The sequence below is a fragment of the Apus apus genome, chromosome Z (genome assembly GCF_020740795.1).
Source record: "Apus apus isolate bApuApu2 chromosome Z, bApuApu2.pri.cur, whole genome shotgun sequence".
Taxonomy (NCBI): Eukaryota; Metazoa; Chordata; class Aves; order Apodiformes; family Apodidae; genus Apus; species Apus apus.
In genome coordinates, this window is record NC_067312.1 from 31,030,664 (window position 1) to 31,053,923 (window position 23,260).

The 23,260-nt window shown below is 39.4% G+C and overlaps 1 protein-coding gene across 33 annotated transcripts in view; it reads right to left on the reverse strand.

Moving 5' to 3' along the window:
• Positions 1 to 1,530: 1,530 nt before the first annotated feature.
• PTPRD (protein tyrosine phosphatase receptor type D) overlaps positions 1,531 to 23,260 on the reverse strand; it is a 397,759-nt gene continuing 376,029 nt past the window's right edge. For all 33 annotated transcript variants that reach the window (XM_051642281.1, XM_051642270.1, XM_051642269.1 and 30 more), the window contains 3 exons: positions 19,086 to 19,240; positions 7,926 to 8,061; positions 1,531 to 5,593 (listed from right to left, as the gene is read on the reverse strand). In XM_051642281.1, coding sequence (XP_051498241.1) covers positions 5,525 to 5,593; positions 7,926 to 8,061; positions 19,086 to 19,240 — 360 coding nt within the window. In that variant the 3' untranslated portion in view covers positions 1,531 to 5,524. The remainder of the gene's footprint in view (positions 5,594 to 7,925; positions 8,062 to 19,085; positions 19,241 to 23,260) is intronic.

The window sequence follows — 23,260 nt, forward strand, 5'->3', positions numbered from 1 at the left end:
TAGTTTTGTCCTAAGCTCACACAGACTGGGAGAAGCAGGCAGTGGAAAAGGAAATGCAAACCACAGATAGAAATCCTCTCTTGCTCTAGAACCAGGACTGATTGTCTAATTTTGAGAGATTACAGAGTTAAAAACCACAAAAGATTCTGGAAATCTGGTCCAAATGATTGCATAATATTAAAAGATGAAAATCTTACTGTGTTTCAAAGTCTGTAGCTGTTACTTTGCTTTGAAATGTGTTAATTTCACATCTCAAAAGCATTTTTTAAAAATCTCAAAACATATAGCATAAAAGTGTTGGGTTTTTTCTGTGTGAAGGAGCACAAATTAGAACTAGTCTTGTTTAAACCCATTAACTGAAAATACATTAACTCATACATAGCCAATTTTTTTTGTCAATATTCATTTTCACACTTTATTTTGGCCCTTGCTAGATGCACAGAACAGGAAAATTCAAATAAGTCAATCCTGACATATAAGGGCACCACCTAAAGCCACTTAGATAGTTGAACAAAACTTTACATAACAGAGCTCTAAACCACCTTGCACAGACTATGCAAAAAAGGTTCAAGCCAAAGGCAGCCTGCAAAGCAGTAATTGCAAAATCCACAAAAGTCAGTGGAAAAACATTAGTAATTATCAGAATACCAAGGCTTCACATTTACACTATCACCGTCCTAATGTGGAAATTAGTCTAAGAACAATACAAGTTCTTAGAAACCAGTCTAATGCTAATATCTTTGCACATTCTTCCAGCACAGATAATTCTTTACTAACATGTACTTAATACTAATTGCTAATAGATTATTCTCTTAGTAACAGAGCAACTTTGGAGACAGAACCTGCCTTCTTTCAAAATAGGCAGAGCAAGACTCTTTTATGTTTCCCTTGACTATATTGCTACGTTATGCCCCTTGCATCTTGCTTCAATACATTTGGAATGATCCTCTAAAACTTTTTCTGAGTGTTTGAAAACACAGTATTTGGATGACAGCTTCACAGACCCATGTTTGCACTTGCTGCACATGCAGTGCAGAGCAGAAATGAGTCAAGAGTTTGTCACGACTGCTTGCTACAACTTCAGAAACTGAGTTCTGACCAGTGACATTGGATTCACTCCAGAACCTGACACATCCACAGGACTGAAAAATTCACAATTTGCCCCAAATATGTGCTTATTTTGCCCTTTTTCTATTGCACCTATGAATAGACAGAAGTCTGTTATGTAAGGGTAATAATGCATTTCTAAAGCACAAAGGGAGGCAACTTTGGAGGTATGTAAAGTGTGATAATTTCATGTAAAGTCATGAAGCTATAGGAATTTACGCAAAAAGAATTTGCCTATGCTGGCTCAGAATTTGCTGCTGAAATTATAGCTATTTGCTAACCTAAGAATGCCGTTTCCACTGCTTAGCTGCTAGTTAAGAAGATTAATGAATTCTTTCTAGTTCCAATTAAAATCCTTTATCATCAAGAGGGACCAAACAACTTTTGATTTCAAAAGTACTGCTTAAGAAAGAAGACCAGGGCTGCATAACACTGACATTTTATTAGAATTCATTTGTAACAAATGGAACTTGTGTCAGCAAAGAACTGATTTTCATACAGACTTTCTTTCGCCACCAATGTAACGAAGTAAGAAAATAAAAAGCACGCCTTTCATTCTGTAAAACATTTATGTGTACTACTAATTAGAGGTAATTGTATCTTTTTTAACAAGCCATTTTACAAGGTAAATTTTTTAATTTTTCAGTCTATGCATCCAAAACAAGAGCAAAGAACACATTTTTTAATTATCTTTGTAAATACACTCCAAGCTTGAATGGCAAAGCCACATAATGGATGGTTATGATGAGACCTGCAGCATTCTGATATCTGTGGAGTATCAGGGCACAAAAAGAAAAAAACAACCAACCAAACAAAAAACAACAACCAAAAAAACCAACCCCCCTCAAAAAAAGGAAAAGAAAGTAAGAAAATCTTAAAAATAAGAAAAACAGGAGAGATTTAATGGAAAAAAAATCAGTTGTGTGTTGATTTTTTTTCATAATTGCAAACTTTTTTTTTTTTTTCCTTTTTACATGTTCTGTGTCATTTAAATACATGTAAGTGGATTTTATAAGCAGTTTCTTACAGATGTTTTTGAGTTATAACATTATTGGATGTAGAATCAATAGGGCAGTGCATAGTACAAAGGTATCTATAGAAAGTGCAAATTTCCGTAGAGGGCCACTCCTTCCCCCAGCCATCCTCTCCACTATCTGAAAACTCAAGCAATTTTTTTTTATATATATATATATTCATATATTTTGTTTCTTTCCCCATTGAAACTAATTACAAAATTAGACATAATTACACATATAGACATGAATAATAGCACCGTACTGGTTATGCTAATGGAACCAATTTTAAGCTTGGAAATGTATGATGTATGTAGACAAAGATGCTCACAATTTAAATTAGCTGTAAAATGACTATATATAGGAATACAGAAAGTGGAATGCACATCAATGATGCTAACAGTTATCTTAAGAAACATAAAACCTAAAAGGAATATTTAGCTGTACAAATATTTAGATTTCCTCACAAAGTGTCTCTTCTTTTTTTTTTTTTTAACTTTTTTTTAATTCCCTCAATTTCTTTGAAGCTTGCAAGACAGTCTGCTAGGGAGAGTGCTTTGACTCTTTTACAGATCTGCTGTTCAAGAATCTTCCCTAGGCTGTGTTTCCAAAATAATGCTTTTTTGATTATTGTGTTTTTCTGCTCCCCTACACTTGAATTGGAAGAACATGAGCACACCAAATAACCTGGCACTTCAATAATTATTTAAGAATACAAATCAAGAAAGAAGAAGTAAAAGAAACAAAGTGCACATTCTTCTCTGGTTCAGATGTATGTTCCAGAATCTCATTCTGAGGTAGCCTTCTATAATAAATCTATTTCATATATATATATATATATATGTATATATATGTATATATATGTATATATTTGATTTTGTTTCTATTTTTTTGTGTGTGTTTTTTTTTCTTTACAAAAGTGCTCAAATACAATGCTTGCTGAAGTTTGGTCTTTCATATTTTTCTTTTTATTAGTAGTGGGAAAAGTGGAAGAGGAAAAAAAAAAGTTGAGGACACACTGACATGCCATACCAATGCTCCTATTTGATACCTCAAATCAAAAATTCCTTTGATATTTATATATTGACAACAGCAGAAGGCATGATGGAAACCAGGGTCAATGTAAATAGCATCCTATTAAGAGTCTCAAAAATACTTTGTGCTTTTTACAGAATTTTCTTTGTTCCTGGAAAAAAAATCTAGTGTCATTCTCAAATATATCCTGTGGTCTCAGTCTTGCTAGCCTTAAATGAACACTCCCACTGAAAGCAATGGCTTGACTTTAGCAATCTGTTGACACAAGCAAATGAGTAAGACTTGCCCCCTCCCCCCAAAAAAATAAATGCATGAGCAATGTTAATGTCAACTACTACTAGTCTACTGCTACATTTCTGCAACAATAACACTATAAACAGTGACACAGTGGGTTTGAAAAAGTCATTGAGAAACAGATTTTTAACTTGTGGGTTGGTCTGTTATTGGAAATATGGAAAGATAAAGGGCTTTGACTACCTATGTGTTTTGGGTTATCATTTATTATCATCCACACTTGATTAGAAACTGGAAATGCATATTTTTCAAAATTGTCTTATACATGTATTAAATGTTTGAAAAGAATAACAGAGATATGAACAAACTGAACTAAATACAAATGAAGGCTAACTTAAAGAAATGCTATTCAAAATAGGCATCAAATATAAGGCACTCTAAATGTAAAATTAAAATAAACCCCAGCATCCCCAAACAATGCTGTATGCCACAAAACATTTGATTTCACAGAGCAACCTGTGTTTGGCTTTGCCCTGTTACATACTAGAAATGTAAACTATATAGCGCACACTATAGACAGTATACTATTGAATACAATTTTAAAACATCTTAATACCTAGTATATTACAACATTCTCCTCTCCTAAAGGGATATGCATTGACCTTTCCCACATGCACACCTCCTACGTTTAATAATATGATTTCTTATTGCACTATAGTGTTACAAATATTTAACTTCACTGGAAGCCTAAATCACATACTCTGTGTGCGTGTGTGCATGTGTGTGTGCATGTGTGTGTATGTTCAAGTGGCAATGTGAACAGCAGTATTATTTGGGATAGAGATGACATTCAAATATCAGTGATGTGCATTCCTCACTTCTTGCTGAAACAGAAGTTCATGGACCTTGGCAATGCAGAGATTATCAAATTGTTTAATATTATTGTAGTCTGCAGAAAAAATTCCCAATGCTTTGATAAATCTAGGTATGGAAGAATTGATATGTTTATGTGTGTGTGATTACCTACCTATCTGTATCTCTGTAACTACACAGAGAGTTAGACAATGGTAGACAGCAATACATACACACATATATATATATATATATATATATATAAAGAGAGAGGGTGTGGTTGTGCATGTGCATATGTGTGCATGTATGTGTGTTTTTTAGCAGCATCTTTATACTTTGCGCCTCCCTGTTGATTCCAAAAGAAAACAAAAAGCCCCATTTTGATGTAACTGATTACAATGAATATTTTCTTAAAGGAAAATAAAACAACCAAAACTGTAAAGGTAATATCTAACAAGACTGTGGTACTGTAGATAAATATAGGACTGCACAAAAATGTGCAAATTTTCAAATTATTTAACATTTCTACAGCACAATATTACAGGTAACAGTTCTACATCTTAAAAAAATCTACAGTTTTTAAACAAAAAGATTAAAAGTTATGCAACCTTTTCATTAATTCACTTAATTGAATGATAAACACTTATTAAAAAAAAAAAGTTTACACAGTTAAAAATGAAGCACAGGTCAGCAGTATCTTTACAATACTAAAAAACTAAACCAAGGACTTTCTTTTTAAACATTCCCATTTCCCCTAAAGTGTTATGATAAGCAGTATGACAGGAAGGGGTGATGTTGAAGTAAAGAGTCCGCTTTGTTAAATAAGCCAAGACCCAGCCTTTTAACAAACATCTTGCACTGAACTGCAGTTCTCTTAAAATTCCTCTTTGCAGAAGCATGCAATCCTGAACAAGATGATGATTCTTTCTGATTAATTTCCTCTTCCCTTTAACTTCAACCAATGTTGAACACCTGATTTATCTGTTAATGAGATCCTTCAGGTGCCTCAGTGGTCAGGGTTCTTTTATTATGGTTAGATTATTAAACTGTGAATTCTTGGTCCACATGGAATAGGTTGGGTTTCTTTCTGTTGTTTTTTTTTCTACATATCCCCATTGTTTCTGTCTGTTTGTTTTGTTTGTTTGTTTGTTTGTTTTATTTTATATATCCCCAAAAATTGCTCCTTAGCTAAAAGTTAAGAAGTACTTCTAAAGCACACTGTATGGCTCAGAAGCGGCTCTCTGGATCTTAAAGGGCCTGCAATAAAAATCCATGATGGGTTTTTAAGTTGCATAGTGATCAAAGCTGCCCAGATATTCCAGTGCGGCTCGATAGCAGAATTGGTATTGATCCTGCAGAAAGAAAGACAGAAAACAAAAACATCAAAAAGCCAGCTTATTGGTTGATTTCTATTTTCTTTCAACTAAGAGTGAATACTTTGCGGCTGCAGACAAATATAACACAAAGAGCAACATGCTCTTGCTGACATCAACAGAAACCCAGTCTGAGTTACAACAGATAAAGACAGACAATTGTTTAATACAATAACATTTTCCACAAAATGCAGCTTATCTTTGTGCAGAGCGTATATACTCACCTATTGACTATTATTCTGGATTAATATAACATTAGCATAAAGCTTTCTTCTTATGGGAGGATACTAAGATGCTTCCCATGTGTTTGAAAATAAGTTGCAAAATATCCAATTAACTTTATAGTAAATACAACACACTGACACAATCCATTACAGGCTTAATTTGGAATCATGTATGTAAAGCCAACAGGTTAAAAAACACGTTAAGGAAGCAAAGGGAATCCCAGCCTTTCAGTAATATAGGATTTGATGAAGATGTGGAGATATCTTAGCCTGTGGCAAGAAAAGGGTCTAAGAGAGAAATACTCAGATAAAGCACCATATTAACATGAAAGAGATTGCATTTCAACATACACCTGGAAACAGAGAAAAGTTTAGTGTGGTGAGAGGTTTGCTTATACCTCTGGTGAATCCTAAATTTGGCTTTTAATCTTATTCTCAGCCCCACAAATATGTCCTTTTGCACATTTATCTAGTTTTGCAGTAATACTAAAATGTCATGCCTGTGTACTCATTTGCTATAGCTACTCAGGGTTTAAGTGTAAAAAAAAAGAACAAAAAAGAAATTAAATTGCTTCTGAAAGGCATCCAAACTATCACAAAGGTCTGTTTATTTATCTGATAGTGCTATGTGGTAACACCACATGGGTTATAGTTGTTGAGATAGCAACTAAAATTCTTTTGGAGACCAGGAAATTAATCAGATATTTGCTTCAATGTTGTCATGTGATCACTAAAAGCTATTTTCTGTTTTTTGTTGGAACAGTGGGAGAATGAATTAGACATATGCATCAATTTTAAGCGTATTTGTGGCCCACAATTAATTCAAGTGCTTTATTGAATAAGGATTAGATTTCCTGGAATTCTATACTACTGAATAAGAGATTTGTTTTCCACAGAATCCTTAAAGAAATGAGTACACAACACTTCTACTTTGAGCAGGGAAGATAAGATCAGCATATAGAAATAAGTCCAAGTAGGAAGATGGAGAATATATTGCATAGCTGAACTCTATATTTGTCAGGTAGGATCCAATAAACAGTTTTTCTGTATACTGTACTTAGTTTTTGAACCAAAATGACAGACAGAAGTAATTTTTATTGTTTTGAGTACCCAGAAGAATGATAGTAATGGAAAAGAAGCAGAATTAACTTTTCATTTTGGTCACAGTAATTTACTTAGCTAACTGAAAAGATCAAAACCAAGTATCTTTACTCTTCATGTAAGTTTTTACATAGTTGTTTTCTTAAGAATAAGACTAACCAGCTTTTACTGAACAAGTTCAATACTCTTGTGGAAAATGAAAAACTCTGGGGTACCATTTTATATTTCACAGACTGTTATTTAAAGTCCAGTGTCAGTCAAATTATCCTAAATAATTGTATGACCTAAAATGTTTCCCTTCTCTTGCCCTTTTGCTTGGTTTTCCTAACTTATTTTCTGTTTAGAAATTTAGGAAGGAATTAAGCACAACTGAAAATGCTTAAGCATTCTTTATGATATGACACAGTTCCAAGCATCCAGGCCCAGGACATCAGTTGATACTGCTTATCCCTTTCCTTACTTCTCTATGGCACTTCTGCTATCACTATGGTTTCCCTGAACATCAGTGTTCAGTGTTCACTCAATTTAGCATTATGATTTTCAGGCCAAACATTCACTTGCTTGGTGACTCAAAGTCTAGAAAACCATATACATACAGTGTCAGTCTGAATTCATGAACAGTACTCTGCTCCCAGAACCACAAAATCAGTGGATCCACCTTCAGAAACTATATGCCTCCTCATTTTTTTACCACATATATCTGCCAGAAAACAAAGGTTCAAATAAAAATGGGTAATGCTTCTTGAAAAATGCTTTTCGCGACTGCTATAATTTAGAATCCTCAGCCTCCGCTATCTACTGCTCTAACAGAAACTAGCCCCTGCAGTGCCTTTATGGCAGATTTTACACTGTAGTCATATAAACACTATATGACTTTATATATATATATATATAAGCACATTTTATACAGTCTCTGTGCATTTTTTGGGTGTGGAAATACCCATCCTTTTCAATCACCATTTTCTAATAGGTACTGTTTTGCTTACCTCTGTCTGTACCATGGCTGGCCGCTGTGTCCTTAACATTTTGACAGTCTGGAAGATATCTACAACACCTTCATATCTCATTCTTTCTAACACAATGCTCAGGGTTATGAATACTCCAGTCCTTCCAACACCTGCACTGTTGCAATAACAAAAAAAAAAACACAACAACACAAAACAAAACAAGTAAAAAAAAGTAATGTTAATTGACAGTTAATGCTGAAAGAATTGTCTGACAAATTATCTGTGGTTACAACACCCCATATGTGCACAGATTTCTGTAAGGGAAAAGGCTCACTAAGCAAAGTTCCACAGCAAACTACCCCATTGCATCCAGAAGAATAATTGTGCTCAAGCAAACTTCACGTGCTACTAACTACTGCCTGAATCTCCAGTCTTCACTGCAAAGTAACTTGGTTTGTTCATCCAGATATACAGTAATCAATGCATAGCAAAGGAACATAGGTATATTTGTTGCCAATGACCTGCATTGGAATTTACATAAGAAAAAGACGCTCAAAAGTCTTTTGCTGCTTGGTTAACTTTGTCTTATTCAGGTACATGCCCTGTTTTGCACATCTTCAGCATGTCAGTTTACCTTCTACTTTGACTTAGTCAGTGGATTTTCAATTAATATTTAAATTGTTCATATATGCTACAATTTAAATAATGGAAACACAAATGCCTTAAGACACAGCTTTTATTCAAATCTAGCCATCTGGATCTTTAGCTTTCCAGTACTTATATACATAGAACATGTCTGTCTACAACAGTCCAAAATGTCTTTGAATATATGGCTTGTTTGCTCTCTGTCCTGTCTTGGGTAACTGTACTAGCTAAAGCCCCCAAGAAGTTACACAAATTCTTGTAATTGGTAGAGCCAATTGTTGTCAGCTATTAAACAAATTAAACAATCACTTATTCATGAGGATGACTGTTGGACAAAGAGAACTTCACATAAAAAAGAGGTTAAAAATTTAAAAAATTAAAAAACATTAAAAAAATATTTTCCAAGACTGAGCTTGTATGGGTGGAAATTAAGCACCTCATCATCTCACTGTTGGTGCTAATAATTTCACAGGTTTTCTCCAGTCACACAGAGGGAAGCTGGAGATTTATAAGACAAGAGGGTGGAGGAACATTAACAGCAGGAAAAGACTGAAGAACTCTGAATGTTGATATGGACTATGACAAAGATCCAGCAGATTAATGAGATTAGTGCAAAGAACATGTCAGAATTATAAGATGATATTTTAGTGTTGGTCTAGATTGGTGGACATTTAGGGCTATTAAATATATGTGATTTGATTTAGCAATTTTGCATAAATTTATTGCTTTGGAGACCTAAGGCCAAAGGACAATTGAAACAAAATTTGACAAAATATCACTTTCAGTACTGGTTTGCCTCTAAGGCATTACAATGGTCCTGGACATCTAGAGCAACTGGAGTGTAAGGTTTCCTTTCCCTGATAGGGTAAATTAGAAAGCTAATTTTTAAGAAACATGCTGAAAAAATCCTGGAAAAATAGCCATGGAACCTGCTTGGACTTCAAAGAACTGTTGACAAGTGTGATATAAACCAAGTAGACCAGAAAGGGACCAGCAGAGTGAAAGCATATTACCATTTTCAATTCTTCTTGCTCCTGTTCAACCATTTAAAGATATCCAACAAAAAAGTGTGATTTTCTGAATACGTGTGAAGACTTCAAATTTTTATTACTTAAAAAAACCCCTGCTCACACCTCTTTAATTCAGCAAAAGGAGGGAATTAATTTGTTGTACTGTGTCAAGAAATTACAAAGGATGTTAATGAGGAAGACAGACTAGTAGGGAAAGTTCTCAATGCTTGCAAATACTTACTAGCTATCAAATTCAATACTTTGTTAAAATCTCTATGAAACTGACCCTGGTTCCCTGAAAGTGGCAAACAGATTTTAACACTGTATACACATCTATTAGAAGATGCTTAGGATTTCTAAAGAGTGATAGAAGTTCACATCAGTACGAGTAGTATTTTAATGTTCCTTACTCTTCAGCTAAAAGCTAGAATAACACAAGTATAAATATCTCAAATAGGTTAATGGGAAAATTTTGCTTCAAGGAAAAGATGGAAAGGCACCCAGGTTCTTATGCTTCTTGAAAGAAACAAACTTTGCTACGGTTATGGTGAGGTGCAGTGTAAGAAATATCATGGTTAACTGCAGAACAGAAGAATTGTGGGTACAGCAGACATATTCTTGGAAGCTGATGAGAGGAAGTGCTATCAAAGCAGTGTGACATGTTCTGAAATTGTAATGATTCTTGTGACTGAACTCAGAACTGCCAAGAGGCTGGACTGTGGGAAGCAACCCCCTGCGCCATCTCAGATTGCCCTGCAACATCTGAAGGCTATGATCTGTGCTTACTGGAAGGCCAGTGTGTCCTAGTTTAAACCAGGATGAAGCAAATTTTCTTGATTTTTTTTTTTTCCTTCAGTGAGCTTTCTTTTAACTAGCAACATTCTGTTCAGCTAAGGCTGAAAACAGCTGGAATGTTTTTCTGACTGCTGGGGCTTCAAGGTTGCACCTTCACTCTGCCGGCTCAGACACTACGGGGAGATCTATGACTCCCCTGTAGGAGGCTGAATTAGACAGACAGCAAAACTGGCCAGAGATATTCCATTGCATACATCTACGCAAGCTCACAGGAAGGTCAGAGATCACAGAAGACAACTTCATTCCTTCTTCTTCTTCCCTTCTCTTCCATCCGTGGCCGGCGTCTGGGGAGGACTCTGTCCATCCATCACCATCGACCCCCAGGCTCAAGCTCTCCTGACCCTCCTCACTCTGTGCTCTCTCCAGCAGCAACTCCCGGATTTCTCGGGACTGTTCCAGCGGAGGAGAGTGCTGTGGGAGTTGCTGGGGGTGGGGGAAGGTGAGAGGCTTGTGTGCATTCCTGAACACATTTGTATATAATTGTATATATTTTCTTATATCATTAATGTTTAATTAAAGCTGTGTAGTTTAGTTTTCAATCCAGCCAAGTCTCTCTCTTTTTCTCTCTCTCCTTCCCTACCTGGGTGGGAGGGGGAGGGGATCGAGAGCATTGTTGTCGGACCTGAGTCAAACGGTGACACAGTGGGCAAAAAAAAGATGATCCAAGAAGGGTCAGTATCCCTGCAAGGCTGGCTTTTCTCAGTGCTTGTACAGCACTCAGATCAGAGGCCTTTAAATCACAGAATCACAGAATCACATAATCTTTGGTGTTGGAAGGGACCTTGAAAGATTATCTAGTCCAACCTCCCTGCCAGACAGAGTCATCTAGAGTACATCACACAGGAACTTGTCCAGGAAGGTTTTGAACATCTCCGGTGAAGGAAACACCACAGTCCCTCTAGGCAGCCTGTTCCAGTGCTCTGTCACTCTCACAGTAAAGAAATTTTTTCTGATATTTACGTGGAACCTCCTATGCTCCAGTTTGCACCCACTGCCCCTTGTCCTACCACTAGGCATCACTGAAAAAAGCCTGGCTCCATCCTTCTGACACTCCTCTTTAACATATTTGTAAACGTTGATGAGGTCGCCCCTCAGTCTCCTCTTCTCCAAGCCAAAGAGATCCAGCTCCCTCAGCCTTTCCTCATAAGGGAGATGTTCCACTCCCTTAATCAACTTTGTGGCTCTGTGCTGGACTCTTTCAAGCAGTTCCCTGTCCTTCTTGAACTGAGGGGCCCAGAACTGGACACAATATTCCAGATGTGGCCTCACCAAGGCAGAATAGAGGGGGAGGAGAATGTCTCTTGACCACACCACACCCTTTCTAATGACCCCAGAATGCCATTGGCCTTCTTGGCCACAAGGGCACTTTGCTGGCTCATGGTCATCCTCCTGTCCACCAGGACCCCCAGGTCCTTTTCTCCTACACTGCTCTCCAGCAGGTCTGCCCCCAACCTGTACTGGTGCATGGGGTTGTTCTTCCCCAGATGCAGGACTCTACACTTGCTCTTGTTGAATTTCACCAAGTTTCTCCCCGCTCAACTCTCCAGCCTGTCCAGGTCTTGCTGAATGGCAGCACAGCCTTCTGGTGTGTCAGCCACTCCTCCCAGTTTAGTGTCATCATCAAACTTGCTGAGGGCACACTCTGTTCCCTCATCCAGGTCACTGATGAAAATATTGAATAGTACCGGGTCCCAGTACTGACCCCTGAGGGACTCCACTAGTCACAGGCCTCCAACTAGATTCTGTCCCATTGACCACAACTCTCTGAATTCTTCTTTTCAACCAGTTCACAATCCATCTCACTACCTGACCATCAAGACCACACTTTCTTAGCTTATCTATGAGGATGCTGTGGGAGACAGTGTCAAATGTTTTACTGAGATCAAAATAAACCACATCCACCACTCTACCATCATCTATCCACTTGGTTACTTCTTCATAGAAGGCTACAAGGTTGGTCAAACATGACTTTCCCTTCGTAAAACCATGTTGGATGCTCTTAATGACCCCCTCATCCTTGATATGCCTAGAGATAGTGCCAAGGACAAGTTGTTCCATCACCCTTTTAGGGATGGATGTGATGCTGACTGGTCTATAGTTACCCAGGTCCTCCTTCTTGCCCTTCTTGTAGACTGGAGTGACATTTGCTATCCTCTAGTCCTCAGGCACCTCTCCTGTTGCCCACAACTTAAAAAAAATTATGGAGAGTGACCTAGCAATAACCTCTGTCAGTTCCCTCAGCACCCATGGGTGTATTCCATCCGGATCCATCAATTTATGGATGTTCAGACTGCTTAACTGATCCCTAATCCAATCCTCATCTACTAAAGCAAACTGCTATTTCATCCTGACTTCTTCTGGGGCTTTAGGGATCTGGGGCTCCTGGGCAGAGACTGCAGGAGTAAAGACAGAGGCAAAGAAGGCATTCAGTAAATCTGCCTTCTTTATATTCTCTGTCACGAGGGCACGCACCTCATTCAGCAGTGGGCCTTTATTGCCTCTAGTGTTAGCTCCATCTGCAGTGTATTTGAAGAAGCCCTTTCTTAAATATTCAGATAATAAATATAATTTAGATATTCATTACTGAAATGTCCTCCGGAGAAATTCCAAGTTGGGTGAGTGTTATTATGTGCCTTGCCCAAATTATGTAGTTTAGTCTATCTACAGCTGGCTCTCAGTTGCTTGGAGTAACAGCAAAATGGAAGAAGCTGGAGAGCAAAAATGTGGTTAATATAAGCCACATGGAAATTGAGCCATGTGTGGTAGATTAACCTGTGAAAAAAGTTGTAAGCTGCTGTCCTTGGAGAGTGTTTCTGCTTTCATTAGAGAGACACAGACAAAGGTCTGGTTGAACACTGTGTGTTCTGTTGTACATGCTGCCCCATGGTGCTACACTCAGGTAAGCTGGGGGAAGGCAGGGCATGTTAAATTCACATCCCACTATCTCACTTTTAAATGACTGAAAGTTTACCCTACCTCTCCTCTCCTTGCCTTGCCTTGCCTTGCCTTCTGTTCTTTTTTTTCCCCCTTGCTTTTTTTTTTTTTCCCCTTTGTGGTTGCTAATGGTTTACAAAATAATGCATAAAATCCTTAGAATTGCACTTGAGCTATGGATTAGTGAACTGAAAACCCACTTATTCAAATGAAAAGTGAAGGAGCTTACAGTCTACAGATATTCTTCAGTGTGGGCTGGGAGTCCTACCTTATTTTAATTTGCTGAGTATCCCATATTCTGGATTTTTAATAAAGCATTACAATTCTCTCTAGAGACTCATATCATACAAAATTGATTTTCTTCCACCACTTGTAGTAGGGAACAGGGACAGGGCGGATGGATATGTGATCTATGTATCTGGGTCCCATACACTAATGTAAAAGCTAATACTGGAACTAAGTAATTCCAGTAATCCTGGTGAGCTTGTTTTCTGAACAGTGCTATATTTCATATCTTACCAGAACTGCATTGAATCTTAGTGAGCCTTGGCAAGAAAAGCTGAAGTGAGACAATTTTGGGAGATACTCTGAAATGGATTTCACTTCTTATGCTAGTATTCATTCTAAAGCCTTAGTACTCCTTAAAGAGTCCTTCTTCCTTCTATGAAGACAGCAAGGTGATATTGTGTTGTCTCAGTCAAAGGAGACCTCCTCAAGACAGCTTATGTTAGGTGATGAGGCCAGTGTGATCATAGAAAAAGGAGAAAACTTCTCTTCTGTTACCATTTTCAAGTAAAAAGATCCCTTCAGTAGTTTTGATGCAGGAGTGTCTTCACAGCAGCAGATGTGATTCATAGCTCTCAGTTTTTGTTGGTTTATGCCCTGTTGATAGATGCATCAGAGTGATCCAAGCCCTATCTGTGCTTGTCTTTGGAACACGCATTGCAAAAGGAGTCACATTCTGCAGAGCTGTGTGTTTGGAGGAAGGTAGATGTCGGGAACGGTCCATCTTCTCTCCCCCCACATAAGACTAAATAAAATGCCTTTCAAGGCAGCAAAGCAAGAGTGGCATCTTTTTGCTGATTTAGCCAAGGATGGACTGGAACAGTCCCCCTATTCTACCAGATAAGTCCACAGCAAAAAAAGAGCATGAGGGTTATGATAAGTGGCAGAAAAAATGAACAATAGGTTAAAGATGCCTCTGACAGTGTATGTACCTGGCCAGCGCTAACTGGCTAATTTGAACAGTGGTACCTCATTCAAACAGTGATCTCTGATCTATAAAAGAGGGCAAGTTCTGCAGGCTCTGCTCTGTCTGCCTGGCCGGGAGGAGACCCTGCTGCAGCCCCAGAAGCCCCTGCAGCCCCAGCACCGCTGTCCGGAGGAGCCGAGAGGGCAGGGAGGGCGGCCCCGCAACCGCTGCCCGCAGAAGCCGAGGCGGGGCCGCCCGCTCCCGCTCCGCGGGGAGCCAGCCCGCTCCCGAGGGACTGTTGTCCAACAGAGCCTGCCCGGCGGGATCCTGCCCGGCTGGAGCTGCCCGAGCCTGACACCGGAGCCGGAGCCAAACCGGACCGGAGCCCGCCGCTGCCTGCCCGGTCCGCCTGCCGCTCTGCCCCGGGACTGGAGCTCGCCGAGGCTCACGGAGGAGCCGCGTCCCCCGCTGCTGCTGGGGGGTCGCACCCGGTACCGGGAAGCCGCTCCCAAGGACCTGCTGCCGAGCCCTGCCCGCTGGAAAAGAAGTCGCCCAGGAGCCACACGCTACGGAAGGGTGAACGCGCACACACACACTACTACTCCACTGATCCCACACCTCTCCCTTGGAGTGTTCACTTAATAAAACCATAGTACTTTTAAATTATTTTCCTAACATATCCCTAGCCTACCTCTCCTGAACCTTGGTCCCTTGGTCCCACAGTTTGTGTTAACCCTTAATAAACCAGTTAATTAGTAAACTAAACATTGCCCTCAGTAACAATTTGTGAGTGTGGTGAGGCTGGTATTCTAATCTTCACTCTAAAGTATGGTCCCTCAGCGGCCGTTCCTCTGGGAGAGGCGAATGCCACGTGTGAGCCCTCAGGTTCATCCTAAAAGCCCTCCACAGGGGTGGGGGTAGTGGAAGTCACAGAAGCATCCTGACAGCCAGTAGCCTCTGTGGCATTGGCACATACAGTACAGAAACTGCACATGTACAATCCTGGGAACTATTGCAGTACTGTTTCTGATAGAGGCTTTGTTCTCTGATACCACTCATGGAGCTGACTGGTACACATGACCTTGGTTTAGTGGTGTAGTGTGGTAGAGCAGGGAAGCGTGGTAGTCCTCAGGTTTACTGCTAGCAGTGAACACCGATGCTTAGGATCATCCTGAGTACCATTATGCGGTACATTCAGGACAACCAGGTGATCAGGCCCAGTCAGCATGGGCTCATGAAGGGCAGGTCCTCTTTGACTAACCTGATCTCCTTCTATGACAGTGTGACATGCTTATTGGATGAAGGAAGGGCTGTAGACATTGTATACCTTGACTTTAGCAAGGCCTTTGACAAGGTTTCCCATAGCATTCTCCTGGAGAAGTTGGCTGCTTGTGGCTTGTACGTGCACACACTTCACTGGATAAAAAACTGGATGGATGGCCAAGTCCAAAGAATTGTGTTGAGTGAGTTAAATCCAGTTGGCGGCCAGTCACTAGTGGTGTTCCCCAGGGCTCAGTGCTGGGTCTGCTCCTGTTTAACATCTGTAGTGATTACTTGTATGAGGGGATAGAGTGCACCCTCAATAAGTTTGCAGGTGAGACTAAGCTGCATGGGAGTGTCGATCTGCTTGAGGGCAAGGAGACTCTGCAGAGGGATCTGGACAGGCTTGACATATAGGCCAAGGCCAATGGCATGCGTCTCAATAAGGCCAACTGTCAGGTCCTGCACCTTGGCCACAACAACCCCCAGCAGCACTACAGGCTTGGGGTGGAGTGGCTGGAGAGCTGCCCAGCAGAGAGGGACCTGCGGGTGCTGATTGACAGCTGGCTGAACATGAGCCAGCAGTGTGCCTGGGTGGCCAAGAAGGCCAGCATCATCCTGGCCTGCATCAGGAATAATGTGACCAGCAGGATCACAGAGGTGGTCCTGCCCCTCTGCTTGGCCTTGGTAAGGCCGTACCTCAAGCACCGTGTGCAGTTTTGGGCACTGCAGTATAGGAAGGACATGGAGGTGCTGAAGAGGGTGCAGAGAAGGGCAACTAACCTGGTCAGGGGTCTTGAGAACTAGCCCTATGAGGAGAGGCTGAGGAAGCTGGGGCTGTTCAGACTGGAGAAAAGGAGGCTGAGGGGGGACCTCATTGCTCTCTACAACTACCTGAAAGGAGGTTGTGGTGAGGTGGGTGTTGGCCTCTTCTCTTTACTGACTAGTGATAAGACAAGAGGAAATGGGGTCAGGTTGTGCCAGGGGATGTTCAGATTGGATATTACGAAAAATGTATTCACAGAAAGAGTGGTGAGGCACTGTAACAAGCTTCCCAGGGAGGTGGTGGAGGCACCGTGCCTGGACGTGTTAAAAAAATAGGTAGACGTGGTGTTTCAGGAAATGGTTTAGTGGTTGGGGGTTGTAGGGCAGATTGTTGGACTTGATGATCTTGAAGGTCTTTTCCAACCTTGATGATTCTGTGGTTCTGTGGATAAAGACTTTGCTGGGGACATTTCCTATTTGTGTAAGTTGACTAACATTGATAATGATGATTAGCATTCCAATGTCTAAATTGTCATTGCAATGATGATAAAACATTTAAAGACCAAACCATGATGAAATATACTGAATTTTATTTTGTTTCTACCCAAGTCAATGGTAGAAATCTCCATAATTTTATCATGAAAGATCACACCTGTTGCAGAATGGCTTGAGCAGCAGGGCCATGGGCCCCTGCTATCTCCTCGAGAGGCCTTGAGAGTGTGGCACAAACAGCAGCTGTACAAGCAATCTCTTTTTTTAGCCTAACACAAGTATAAACAATCTCTGTTAGCTTAAACTAACTCAAGGACAAGGTAGAGAAGTAGAATGATAGAAAACAAGGAAGAACCCTGGAACTCAGATGTGTGTTATTATCCAGTAAAATCACTGCAAGTAGTTGCTGTCCAGTGAAATCACTACAAGTAGTTACTATCCAATGAACTCACTATGCGTGGTTACTATCCAATGAATTCACTATGCGTGGTTACTATCCAATGAATTCACTACATGTAGGTTTGGAAAAGGGTATAAAAGTAACACTGTGTATTCAATAAATCGAAGCTTGCTTTATCAATCACATTGATTCTGGACTGCTTGCTTCCCTCACCGCCGGCACACACCCATTTGGAATGGATGCATAACCTACTGCAAGCAGTATTTCATTGCACTCACAAGTGGACAAGTTCACATCATACAAAGAACTTAGAAGAATACCATCACCTTGCTTTCTTATGTATGTCTGCATAAAGGAATAAATATTGCTTATTACTGCTCTGCTCTCAAGCTCATTAATGTCAGGAATAATGATTGTTCTTATCATGGTTGTCCTTCATTTTTCCTGCCAAATGAATCTCAAACACTGTTATGCAATGCTTTTCTCCTTAGTAAGCCATAATAAACTTATAGTCACACACAAAAAAGTAAGATTCAAGTAGTACAAGAGATTAATTTTGGCAGTCTTTCAGATTAGGGGAGTAGAAGGAACAATATTAAAATACACTGCTGTTTTAACAACTTCTGGTTGCTCCTGGCTTTAGGTGGACAAGAATCTTTTTCCCTCTGTACATTCACATGGTCTAGTAAACTTGTTCATTTTGTCTTCATGCTAGTATTAGGGCATTACTTAGCTTGCAGAAAGGTCCTGGAATTGTAACAGTATTTTGCATCTCTGTTATATAAATAATAACATTTAATTTAGCAAAAATTAATTTAATGTTGCAAAAATGAGTACCTAAAATCCTAATGGAATTTATAGAAAACAATTTATTAAATAAGGGATAAAGGATAAATATATTATTTTTAGCCATCTGCTGTAGCCTTTAGAATACTGTAGAGAAAATTAATAAAAAAGCCAGGAGTATTAAAAAAGCCCACTCTGGATTATTTCTACACACCCTGCAAGCTGTTTTCATCTGCATATTGATTGTAAAGGCACTGAGGTATGTCATCACATCAAAAAATGGGCATTACATTCTGAAGTTAGGACTCACCAATTCAAATCTCAATGATGCTTTGACAGGCAAAGTTTGTAAACAATGCTTTCTATTCCTTTTCCTTTCTTGAGATAGCTGCCATTTTTTGTCTCTTCTTGATTACCACTAATGCGCTAGTGAGGTGTAACTAGCTTGTTTACAGCTAACAATTCCCACCAATGTAACAGCCTCACTTTTAATTACCAAGGGGAAAAAAATATCATATATAGCAGCCAGTGATAAGGCTCTTCCTACCACTATCTGTGTGTAGCATTGACCAGATTGTTCCCTCCCTGCATTAGAGACGTGTTTAAGTGAAGAAAAAATCATGTGATTCCACGTATTTCAGAAGAACCTTTTGTCTGTAAATGGGATATCACAGAACACTTCCCATTCCATAAAGCAGTCCTATGTGTTCCTTTTAAGTTTTTCCATATGATTACATTTTCTGATAGTTCATCAATGCAACTCCATTTACATATACACTTTAGTTGTAATCAGTAATCAAGTTCAGAAAAAAAACCCAAACAAATATACATTATTTGTTTTGAGGTTTTGGTTTACTTACCTGCAATGAACAGAAATTGGTCCATCCTGACCAAACTGCTCTTTTGTTTTATGCACCTGGCCTATGAAGTCAATAAATCCTTCTCCAGACTTTGGCACTCCTTGCTCTGGCCAGTCAGTGAACTGGAACTGCCTCACTGTTCGGGATTGCCCATCCTTTAACAGAAGATACAAATAATGTATCTCAAAAGCATGCTCCAGTGGCTGGAAGTCAGTCAGCCAACAATCAGAAAGACAATCACACAGCAAAGATATTGAAAGGAGGTGGGGAATGGCTAAGATCATGTTTTTGAAGAATCTTTCAGTACTGGCTGGTGCTTTTGGACACAATGGCCTAGAAATGCAGTTTCATTAACAGCATAGCATAGATTCCTTTCTGCACTGAATAGGAGAGTCATCTGACATTCTGCCTGTGTAAAAAGCATGTCTGAGGACAGAGACATAACAGCATAACCAGATTATATTAATTTTCTGATAAGTTATGATTTGAATCCTGTGGATCGCAAGTTCTGTTAAATACAGAGCTGGTAGAATAAGGCCATTCAATCTGTCTCTCCCATTTCCTAGATTTGCTCATCTACTGCACTGCAGGAATATCCTCACTGATAATACTCATTTAGCCATTGCCCTCATTGTAGATGGAATCTTTAATGGTATAGTGCTTTTATATGAGGTAGACATTTGCCTGGAAGAAGATGGGTCAAGACAAGCCAGTTTTTTAAAAAAAGACTAAATTTCCCATCATTCATTAATAGCTTGGACTGAGTCAAAAATTGAGACCCAGGGCTTCCTCTCTCAGAACAAGTTGGCTTTGGTTAGGAATACTAACAGGATTCCTTAAAACTGCAGAATACTGCAGCATGGTTATATTTATAATTTAGTCACTGGAAGTATTAAACACCAGCTTCTGCTGCATTTGTGTTTAATGTGCAAGTGGTAAGGACACATAAACAGAAAAAATACAATACAGATAGATGAAGTAAATTTGTTTGGAATTTTTAAGTGTTGTTCTTGATGACTTAGACACAGTCTGCACAGCTTGAAATGTTTAAAAACATGAGCATAAAAGCATGGGCAGATGGGCACATGAGCTACTGATATGAACTAGTCCCTCTGGAACTGTTTTTTATGAAGCACCCACCCTGTCATGTCTTCAAAATGGTCTTCTACTAAGTAAAACTCATGAAAAGTTGAAATTATTATAGGAGATCTCCCCAAAAAGCAACAAGTTATGCTGGAGGCAAGAACAATGTTTGTTTTTGTTTTTTTTCCTCTACCACAAACACTCAGCTATTTTAGACCTTTAAAACGAAAGAGAAGAATTTTAAAAATAGACAAAGGAAAAAACAAAATCTTGCTACTTTGATTTTATGTTTCCTCTGGTACTGCAGAATTTTCCTTCCCACGTTCCAGATGAGTAAGAGAAACAGAAAATGTGTGTGTCAGCCACTGCTCCATGAGAGGACACGTATACATTTTTTTTACTTACTATCTTACATATTGCCTCTAGGCCACTGTGACAATTTAGTAGTCTATTTCTGTTGAATGTTTCTGCCCACTTAAAGAAAAGTAGGTTAAAAAATATTTACCCAATTTTATTTGTTGTGGGCATCAACACAAAGAACTAAATATTTCCTACCAAAATGTTATTCTGTCAATGCAGACTTCTCTCATAATGGTCCCTGTGATCCAATTTTCCCCCAAGAAGAGATAATGATATTGCACCCTTAAGATAGCCTTATGCACATGACGTTAATTAATCAAGAAAACAAGACATCAGGTTGATTCCCTCCAAAATAACCTCCCATTCCTCTAAAGGAAAGAAAGAAAAAACTTAAATCTTATTCATTTGCAACAAGTTGGTTAAGGTAATAGAAGCTCTTTATCAATTCTGACCCTAATAGGAATTGTATTAGAATAATACTAACTTTTTAGGGGGTGGAACAGATAAGAAAGATGGTGCTTTACTTAAGTCTGTGCTGTGATTGGAAAGACCATGCATGTCTATGTGCAAAATAGATTTGATGATAAATGTTTGTTTTTCAAGCATGTCTAAAGTGGGTGTATTGGTATATTTCAGGACTGCAGTAACTCAATAAACCACTGCAAGTCTGTGAAAAGTATTTTGATTTAGTTTTAACGGCAACAGCTTCTGTTATTTAATACTGTTTCATGAGCACAGAAGTAAAGTAAGTTAGTCTGATGTTAGACTAGCATTAAAGCACATTGGGAACTGATCTGCAATTTCTTACACAGTTCCCTCTGCTACTGACATTATAAAGAGTGCTGCTTTCCTTTAATGAGATGCTTGCCAATAGCAGTCCAAATACAAATGCCAAATTATATAAAATACTTCACTTTCAAATATCATGGTGGTTTACACAGGTAGTTATCAAAATACAAACTTCAGATGCCTGCGTGGAACAGAGGGCTTTTCATGTATGATCCTATTGATTGGCTGACTGTTTAATTTCTTCTTGCCCCTCACAGGGGATATACAATTGCCTTTTGATGAGGCTGTAGAATTTTTAATACTCTTTTACAGCCATCGCTAATAGTTTAGCTTTAAATGAGACTGCCCCAACATATTGACCTCTGGATTTTAAAGAGAAAGTGAGTATAAAGCAGTCAGAAGCAGTAGGTTGAAACAGTTACATAGGTCAATTTCACCTTACAAAAAATCACAGCTTGTTTTCAGAAATAACAGGGAGTTTCACACCAGACATTTGCTGCAGACAACTACAAAGGCAGTGTGTTGCTTCTCTTGTGCCTGGGGAATAATTGGCCAGCTTGACTAAGCCAGAGAATGGGCGGTATTCTAGCATTGTAGATGGGTTTGGAGATAAGAGGGAGAGAGGCTGGTTACAACTGCTGCAGCATTTACTCTTCTTTGAACAGACATAAAAACCTAACTACACAAAAGCTATAATGTACATTTTGTTATGTAGTTGCCACCATTTACAGTAAATTTAGAAGGAGCTATAGTTCCCAGCACATCTAGATAATTTAAGATGGCCCTGCCTTAAAATTTGAGAAGAAATTACACGTGATGGTAAAATGTCATAACAGGATTGCAAAGATTCACATGTGCTTGGCACTTTTAAAAATAGCTGTGTTAATATGAGACCAATAAAACTATTTCTAGAAATTTAAGTTCTTCAATCCTCTCAGATTTTTTACTAGTTTGCTGGCTATAAGCAAACAGACTTTCATAAATATCCTAGTTCATTAGATGATTAGACAAGTGGAGAGTGACATATATTGAGAACTGTCCAAATAGCACAGTTCAGAGGGTTTTCAGCAGCAGCACAGAGTATAGGTAGAGGTCTCTTGCTAGTGGTGTTCCCCAGGGGTCCAATTCCAGGTCCAGTCCTGTTCAATATATTCATCAATGACATGGATGAAGTGACAGAGTGTACCCTCAGCAAGTCTGGTGATGACACAAAACTGGGAGGAGTGGCTGATACATCAGAAAGCTGTGCTGCCATTCAGTGTGAGCTGGACAGGCTAGAGAGTTGGGCAGAAAGAACCTATTACAGTTCTACAAGGGCAAGTCCCTCACCTAGGCAGGAATAACCCCATGCACCAGGACAGGTTAGGGGTTGATCTGCCTGGAAAACAGCTCTGCAGAGAAGGGTCCAGGAATCCTGGTGGACAAGTTAACTATGGGACAGCAATGTGCCCCTCTGGCCAAGGTGGCCTATGGTACCCTAGGGTATATTAAGAATAGTGTGGACAGTAGGTTGAGGGAAGTCATCCTTCTGCCCTAGCGAGGCCACATTTGGAGTACTGGGTCCAGCTCTGGGCTTCCCAGCTCAAGAAAGAAAAGGAAGTACTGGAGAGAGTCCAGCAGAGGGCTACAAAGGTGACTGGGGGACTGGAGCATCTCTCTTATGAGGAAAGGCTGAAAGAGCTAGATCTCTTTAGCCTGTGGAAGAGAAGACAGAGTGGATCTTACAAAAGCTTATGTCAAAAGGGCGGGTGTCAAGAGGATGGGGCCAGACTCTTTTCAGTGGCACTCAGTGAAAGGACAAGGGGCAATGGGCACAAACAGGAACACTGGAAGTTCCATCTCAACATGAGGAAAAGCTTATTTACTTTGAGGGCAACAGAGTACTGGAACAGACTGCTCAGAGAGGCTGTGGAATCTCCACTTTGGTAATATTAAAAACCTGA